Source organism: Helianthus annuus, chromosome 9 (genome assembly GCF_002127325.2).
Source record: "Helianthus annuus cultivar XRQ/B chromosome 9, HanXRQr2.0-SUNRISE, whole genome shotgun sequence".
Classification (NCBI taxonomy): domain Eukaryota; kingdom Viridiplantae; phylum Streptophyta; class Magnoliopsida; order Asterales; family Asteraceae; genus Helianthus; species Helianthus annuus.
In genome coordinates this window covers 22,424,182-22,433,653 of record NC_035441.2, presented here as the reverse complement: position 1 = coordinate 22,433,653, position 9,472 = coordinate 22,424,182, and the positions used below count along the sequence as shown (strand labels likewise).

Here is a 9,472-nt window from a genome sequence, read left to right as displayed (position 1 = left end):
GGCACCCTCAGTGCCGTTGAAAGGGAGAGGCTTGCAATCCATGAAAGTTTTAAAAGTACACACGGGTGGTTGCGCAGGTGCATGCTGACCTGTTCGTGAGAAGCGAAGCGTATAGATTTAGAGGCGAAAAGACGATGTGGCGGTAGGATCTAAACATCCTAGAACAACGAGCTTACCTATAGGGTGAGCTGCGAAAGCTGCAGCCACTGTGTTGAGCAGGTTAGTGAACTGAGCCTGTGTCATGTTGATGTTTCCTCTTCCGCGTCCACTCATTGTCTTCATAACCAGAAAACGCAGTATGAGTGTGATGTTGTATCGTAGCGAGAATGAGATAGAAGAGAGAGGTGTATCTATCTAATTTAGGCACACTAGTACGTATAGCATAACAGGCAACATAAGGTAAGCAAACAAGTGAACACTGGTCCGAGCTATGAGGTCAAATGTGTCGAGCCTTGCACTTGGAGTGTAGTGTCGTCGCGAGTCACAGGTTATAGTCTGGTTTTTCTCCAAAAAGATTTTCCCCTTTTTAAAACCAAGTTCACTATAACCAATGGCTCTGATACCAATCTGTCACACCCCCAAAATCCACCTGCGGATAACACCCGCTTTGAGGGCGTGACTGACCAGGATCCAGCCACCAATTATACTGAATAATTAAGTTGATAACAAAAGTAATACTTACTAACCATAAGATTAGCAAATATCAAGTTCAGAGTTTAAAGTTTTAAGTTCAAACAGTAATAAGTAGCGGAAGCATAAGTAAGGTAGTTTAAACAAAGTTCATAGTTCAAAATAAGGTAACACCCAACACAAGGGTGGACAGACACTACTCGTTCCCAAGCAGCAAGCTCCATTGTCACTGGTTACCTGCAAAGCATGCAGTAAGGGGTCAACAAAAATGCTGAGTGAGTTCACTAGTTGTCCAGTTTTAATTACCAAAAACTTGTTTCACCAGTTAATTTATCCGTTTATACATGCCATGGGGAGCTACCCCAAAAGTTAGCGACTAAACTGTTTTCCAATACCGAACACTAGGTAACCGTTTGCGTTTCCGCAGGATGCCCCGATGTCAATGTTCTATCATCATTGACGGATGCCAGAGTACATTAGTTCACGACCGATCCCAACCCAGGGCACGGTGTGAGGCTGGTAAAACCTAAATAGCGCTATCAACTAATAACCCGTTCGCCTGGCCCCGGCGACTAATCGGTATTATGTAGTAGGGACTTGAGTGATAGAGTTTCGTTTAGTGCCGTTAGTTGCAATCCGTATAAACAGTAATTAACCAAAGGTTTCCCAATACAAGGGAAGGAAAAGTAAGTTTGTTCCCAGTAACTAGGGAAGGAATGTAAATGGTATCCCCTTTTACAAGGGGATAGGATTGTTTTAGTCTCGTGTCCCAAGCCACCGGGACGCATGCTTTTAAGTTGTGAACTCACCTTGGGTTGCTCGGTAGGTTTAGGTTACTTGTCAATCACGTTGGTCACCACGTCCTAACATGGTTACCGGTATAGGTCAGGTTCGGTGTACAAGCATTCACATAAAAATCTATACACATAACTGGCACGTAGCATACATACAAGTAAACAGTCGTGGGGTTATTGGGCCGGCCTAAACATTTAAGCAGTCAACAGCAACACATAATCCAGTCAACAGATAGCCCAAGTTAAACACATTATGGCCCAATAACCAAAGTGGACAGCCCAGTCGCAACCAGGAGGTCTCGAGTCGCAACCAGGAGGTTTCGGCTTGTCACGCTGTGGTTGCGAGTCGCAACCGGGGTCTCGAGTTGTCACGTTGTGGTTGCGAGTCGCAACCGTCGTAGTCTCGAGTCGCATCGTGTGGTTTCGAGTTGTCACGCTTTGGTTGCGAGTCGCAACGGCGTGGTCTCGAGTCGTAATGCCGTGGTTGCGAGTCGGAAGCTGTCCCTTTCATGTACACGTGATGATGCAGATATGACAGTCCAATTTGTACCAAGTACTCAGGCCCAAATCGGGCAACAGCCAATGAGGTTTCACAAACAACTTTGCCTAATCTGAATATTAGTAAACTTAGATCAAACTTTGCCATTTTTGAAATCTTCAAACTATATTCAACAAGTTCATCCAATGTTCATCATTTTTCTAGGGTTTTCATGCCAACATAATCACACATTTTTGAACCAAAAATCACATATTTTAACAAGGTCAATAAGCAAGAACAACAAAACATACATTTTGTAACCTTTGGTTGGCATAATCATTCCTAAATCATTATTCTTTTGGCCATGTAAACATATTATCATGCTTTCATACATAAAGATTTTCACATATAGGCAAACCTCACAAACCATCCTAAAGATCATGCATAATATCACTAACCAAGCATTTCTAGTTCATAAACATTTCATAAATCTTTTATACATAAGGTTAACACTAACCGGTTGTGAGGAAGAAGAATGAGCCGAAAACAAAGAGAAAGGAATCGAGAAGATGGAGTGTCCGAGTGATGATCTTGACCGAGTTCTTGTCCGAGATCCTTGCTTGAATCCGAAAGTTAGAAGAAGAGAATGGGGTTGTTGTTGTTTGGGGTTTCTAGTTGAGAGAGAGTTTAAGGAGTGTTTGTGTGTGTAAAGTGAAAGAAGTGGGGAAAGGTGGGATTATATAACAAGGTTCAACATAGGCTAAGGGTTTCGGCCCAAACCGGTTACGGCCCAAAGGCCCACTCGAGACCAAGCGGCCCACTCGCAACCGGGTGGTTGCGAGTCGTGGTCTCGACTCTCATATACATATATATATATATTACATACATATCACCCATATCATGTAAAAGTCACGTTTCCATTTAATAATATTTATATACACGCAAAATATTACAAGGTGTTCGTTCGGAAAAACCTAGAGTGTCACAAGTCTCAACCGATCCTCATATGCTTTGAGGTGTGCTATTGCTTCTTCAAAAAACATTGTATCCACATCTGTACTTTGCTCAATCGAAGCAACCAAATTTATGAATCTCTCCGGGATCGTATCGAACAGTTTACGTACCAGCTCTATATCTTCCATCTTTGCTCCAACACTATTGTACTTCGAAACCATACCCGATAGCTTTCTGACATATTCATCAATGGTTTCTCCATCCTTCATTTGCAGCCTCTCAAACTCAGATTTCAGAATGCGTAACCTAGCTTTCTTAACCCGTTCGACACCTACATACCGGGATTTCAACGAATCCCAAACCTCTTTGGCCGTCTTCTTCTTCGCAGCTTGCGAGAGAACCTCATCCGGGAAGGATTGAAAAATGAATGCTCGAGCTTGCTTGGATTTCTTCTCATCCACGGACGTTCCGGCCGGCGGCTCGACAGCTTCCCACAACCCGTGGGCTTCCATGATAGCCTCCGTCTTTATCGACCAGATGGTATAGTTCGTAGAAGTGAGGATCGGGCACTGAAACAAAACTGAGTTTTCTATTGAGGAGTTAGGGATAGTGACGATCGACATCGGGTTGAATCGAAAGAACTTGGGCATATAAACGAATCAGAACCTGGAAGCTCTGATACTAACCAATTGTTGGTATATATAAGAGATTATGCTAAAAATCAAACAACAAAAACAATGCAATAAATCAAAAGTAACTGATCTTTTTATTGAATGATTCAAGTCGGCAAGATTACAGAGCCACTTCGACAAATTGAGAGTGGAAAAGTGATAGAAACAACTGAACAATAAGCTGCAATTTTTAGTTATGAAACAGAACTAAATCGCCGGTCTGGAAGGGAAATAGACGTTGGAAAGACCTGCTCTTCACACCCGTTGAGAGCTCCTCCTTATTTGCTGCGAAAACAGAGCTGACCTAGACTGGGTCGGTTGACCTAATTAACTGGCCCATTTAAAATACCCAACTGAGTGGCCCATTTGAAAATACCCAACTAGCTGACCCAGATAATTATAAAACATATTCAGAATTATTCCAACAAAGTATGCCTATTTGCACACTATAGGGTTTAAATTCGCTGCGTATAGGTCTATACGCAGCGTATAGGGTTGCATAAAAATTAGTGTCTGACTGAGTTCAGTTCTAGTGGCTGCTCCTATATGCTGCGTATAGACCTATATACAGCGTACATAAAGGGTTAAAAAGACAATATTTTATAAATGTTTCTATAAAACCCTACCTTTTATATACGCTGCGTATAGGCCTATATGCAGAGTATATAAAGGGTCAAAAAGACAATTTTACCCCTTTTTTGGGCGGCGTATAGCCCCCAATCCAGGGGTAAAATGGCCTTTTTTACTATATGTCGCCTATAGCCCTGTATGTGGTGTATATATGGGGAAATTTTGGTTAAAAAGACCATTTTACCCCTGTATTGGGGCTATACACGCAACCCAAACCAAGGGTAAAATTGTCTTTTTGACCCTTTATATACCATGCGTATAGACCTATACGCAGCGTATATAAAGAATTTTTTTAGAAACGTTTGTACAATATTAATCCTTTTAGTATTGTTTTATAAAAAAAGCTTTCTATTTTAAATAAATAAAAAAATTAAGTATTTGTTAGAAACTTTTTTATACAACTTTAATCATTTCTATATGATAAGTAGTGTATCATATCGTATAGGTGTAGTATAGGTCATGTATTGACCTCGTATAAGCCTATATGTGTGATATCGTATCGTATAGTATAAGTCCCGTATGGGCCTATAGGCACATACAAAACCTATAGGGAACCTATACGAGACTTATACTACACTATACGATACGGTACGATATGATACAATACGATATAACACCCGTATAGGCCTATAGCATATACAAGAACCATAGGGAAGCTTTACGAGACTTATACTATACACTATATGATACGATATGATGCAATACGGTACGATATTATAAGATACCATACAACACTCGTATAAGCCTATAGGTGTAGTATAGGTCTCTTATAGGCCTATAGGTGTGGTTTAGGTCCCGTGTAAGCTTATAGGAACATACAAAACCTATAGGGAACCAATAAGAGACTTATACTACACTACACTACACTACACTATACGATACGATATTATATGATACGATATAACACCCGTATAGGCTTAAAGGTGTAGTATTGGTCTCGTATAGTACAATAGGTGTGGTTTAGGTCCCGTGTAGGCCTATAGGCATATACAAGTCCTACAGGGAACCTATACGAGACTTATATTGTACACTATACCATACGTTACGATGCAATACGATACAATACAATACGATACTATAGGATACCATAGAACAACCGTATAGGCCTATAGGTGTAGTATAGATCCCGTATAGGCCTATAGGCATATACAAGACCTATACGAGACTTATATGAGGTTTATACTAGACTTATACTATACGATACGATACTTAAAAATGTATTTTTTAAAGTGCTTATCATAGAACTTTGCTAAAACAATAAATAAAGAATAAAATTGTTTTCTAAAAAAATACACCCTTTATATACGCTGCGTATACGCCTATACGCGGCGTATATAAAGTTTCAAAAAGAGAATTTTACCACTGGTTTTGGGTTAAAAAAACTACCCTTTATATACGACTGCGTATAGCCTCCAATCCAGGGGTAAAATGGTCTATACGCTGCGTATAGCCTTGTATGTGGCGTATATACGGGGAAAGTTTGGTTAAAAAGACCATTTTACCTCTGGGTTGGGGGCTATATGCAGCCCAAACCAGGGGTAAAATTGTCTTTTTGACCATTTATATACGCTACATATAGACCTATACGCAGCGTATATAAAGGTTTTTTTTGAAACATTTATACAATATTAAACGTTTTAGTAATTTTTTATAAAAAAAGTTTTCTATTTTAAATAAATAAAAAGTAAGTATTTCTTACGAACATTTTTATACAACATTAATCTTTTTTTACGATAAATATCGTATCATATCATATAGGTGTTGTGTAGGTCACATATTGACCTCGTATAAGCCTAGATATCGTATCGTATAATATAAGTCTCGTATAGGCCTATAGGCACATACAAAACCTATAGGGAACCTATACGAGACTTATACTACACTATACGATATAACACCCGTATAGGCCTATAGGTGTAGTATAGGTCTGGTATAGTACTATAGGTGTGGTTTAGGTCCCGTGTACGCCTATAGGCATATACAAGACTTATAGGGAACCTATACGAGACTTATACTACACAATATACGATACGATACGATGCAATACGATATCATACTATAGGATACCATACAACACCCGTATAAGCCTATAGGTGTAGTATAGGTCCTGTATGGGCCTATGTTGTCAAAAGCGCATTAGGCGCGCGCCTAGGCACTCAGGCGCAGCGAGGCAAGGTTATAGCGCCTCGTGGTGGCTTAGGCACGAATCTGGGCTTTTTTTGTAAAAACCCTACTCAGGCGAGCGCCCAGAGCCAGATGCAAGGGAGAAAAAACGTTGGTTTTAAACATGTTAGACACGGTGAAGAAGAACAAGAGAGGTGACACACCTTTTTTTTTTTTTGTAAAAACCCTACTCAGGCGACCCTGCATCTTCATTCTTCTCAGGTTCCTTCTTTTTTCTATCTTGCAAAAGCGGCTGGCAGATACCCGTTTAGGGTTTTGTTTTTTGTGTATTTTCATATTGTTATATTTGACTTTTTTTGGGCTTTCCTTTATAAGTTTTATTGGGCTTCTTTTATGTTGTTATGTTTGACTTTTTTGGGCTTTCCTTTATGTTTGCTATTTATATATTCAGATTCCTTATGCTATAAACCTATCAATAATAATCTATTTTTATAATATTATTAATATTAACTTTAAATTGCATATTTTAACAGTTTTTTATTTTTCTTAATGAATTATATGTATAAATTAGTTTTTTTATTATATTTGCATAATAGTATTAATGTAATAATTGTTAATGCCTATTATTAAACAAACCCTAAACAAGCCTAAAACATGTCTAATACATCTAAAATGGTACTTTTATACCACTAGCCTCGTATAAAAAAAACCTCGCTTTTTAAGCGCCTTGCGCCTAGGCTCCGGGCGAGACATATGCGCCTTAAGTGCGCCTTGCGCCTTTGACAACATAGGTATAGGCCTACGTGGGAACTATAATACATCCATAGGCCTATACGAGACCTATAAGCCTATACGGGACCTATACATTACTTATACTACACCATATGATACGATACTACACCTATAGGCCTATACGAGACGATACTACACATATATGCCTATACCTGACTTATGCTACACTATATGATACGATAGGATAGGATACAATATTATATTACACGTATGGGCCTATACGAGATTTATAGTACACTATATGAAACGATACTACATCCATAGACCTATACGAGACTTATATTATACTATACGAAAGAATACATAACAATGTTTTTAATACACTATACGATATGATACGATACGATAGAATACAATTTTATATTACACGTATAGGCCTATACGAGACATGACATGACATGACATGATACTACATTCATAGGCCTATACGAGACATATATTATACTATACCATAGAATACTTAACAATGTTTTTATTTATCTATTTTCAAAAATTACTTATTATGAAAGTTTACTAAAACAATAAGTAATATATAACAATGTTTCTTAAAAAAAAAACTACCCTTTATATACACTGTGTATATGCCTATATGCGGCGTATATAAAGAGACAAATTCCTACATCATATCAGAGATTCTCTTGGAAATGGAAAAGGTAGCTATACGCTGCGTATAGACCTATACGTGGCGTGTATAAAGGTAGGGTTTGATGTGCAGATAGGCATTTTGGTGTGCAAATATGTACACCCTTTAATTATAGATAGGGATGTAAATGAACCGAATGAACACGAACAAGGCCTTGTTCGTGTTCGTTTGTTAATGATATAATGTGTTCAGGAACGGTTCATGAACACTTATCGAACGAGATTTTATGTCTGTGTTCGTTCATTAAGGAAAGGAACGTGTTCACGAACACAAACGAGCAGATAAAATCGACGAAGATGGAGGTGGCTAGAGGTGGGCGAGAGGGAGTGGCGTTAGACCTTAAACCAAATTGTTGAACGAAGGTCAATAGTATTAATGAGGAGGAAAGGGGAATGGTGAGTAAACAAGGTGCATATATGGTTTCTTATTTTATTTGTTTAGGTAATGAGATAAATAAAAATTAAAGAATATAATAAGTTTAGATAAAATATATTAATGTTGAAAAATCTTTAATGAACGAAATAACAAACGAACATGAAGAAATGTTCATGAACACCTTAGTTAACGTTCACGAACGCAATTGAATGAACGGAACATATGTTGGTGTTCAATCATCTAACTAACCGAACGTAATTTCTTGTTCATGTCCGTTCATTAATTAAACGAACGAATGTAAATGAACATCCCGCCAAACATTTCACGAACTGTTTGTTAAACGATCAGTTCGTTTACAGCCGTAATTATAGACATGAATAGAGAGAAAGCATATATACCGTGAAAAGTCGAAGCCAATCAAATTAGCAACCTCCGTTAGTGCTCCCTTCCACCGCCTCATATTAACCTCTGTCCATTTTGACTCTTTATTTACTTCTATTCCCAAACATGCCAAACATTTTAAAAAGTTGGTAGTCAAATTAGCAACAGATGTCCAGACAGACCTTTCAAAAGTGAAACTTCCTGTTTGGTTCCTAACATCTGATGGATCCACATGATAAAAAACAGGTAAAACGAAATGATTGCAGTTCTTCATTTGCTGGAGGATCAAACAAAGCTCATCAAGACACCATCTAGAATTAGCATAGTTCGCCGACAACACAACTATTGAAGCCCTTGATTCCATTATTGCAGTCTCTATTTCTGGCTTGAGTTGTTGACTTCTGTCGATTTCATCATTGTCTCTGAAAGTGCGAAAACCTGATTGGAGTAATGCTTCATAGAGATGATCTCTAAAACTATGACGAGTGTCTTCTCCTCTGAAGCTTAGGAACACGTCATACCTAACAGCAGGAGTGGGATATGTGCGGGAAGAAGATGCTAAAGTAGAAACCATTGAAATCGATAGATTTCGGAAGATGAAGGAAGACAAAGGAAGGGGATGGGATATAAAAATGCGAAAAAGGCGTCAAAATTCAAAAAGTCGCGGTTTGTGTATCTGTGACAATTGAGGTTTGACTTTTAACAAATGAAGCAAGGTTCTACAGGGGAGAATAAGGGGCCGTTTGGCAAACTCTGAATGGGTAAGTGCTGAACCAGTAAGAGGTCTGAATGGGTAAGAGACTCTGAACCAGAAAGTGCTGAACCAAAAAGTGTTGTTTGGTTGGACATCTGAATGACTATGCACAATGACTACTTTACCCCTCACTATTTTATGCTGAATTAAATGTATCTGTTTGGCCAGTGCTCTGAATGACGGTTCTGAATGACGGTTCTGGAAGATTAATAATAATAAATTGAAAACACATAACATTACAGAAAA

General features: G+C 38.5%; 1 protein-coding gene across 1 annotated transcript; it reads right to left on the bottom strand.

Annotated features, from left to right (window-relative positions):
- Positions 1-8,413: 8,413 nt before the first annotated feature.
- On the bottom strand, positions 8,414-9,046 carry LOC110875386 (toll/interleukin-1 receptor-like protein). Its single transcript, XM_022123582.1, has one exon. The coding sequence runs from the start codon at positions 9,044-9,046 to the stop codon at positions 8,414-8,416; it is 633 nt and encodes a 210-aa protein (XP_021979274.1).
- Positions 9,047-9,472: the final 426 nt, after the last annotated feature.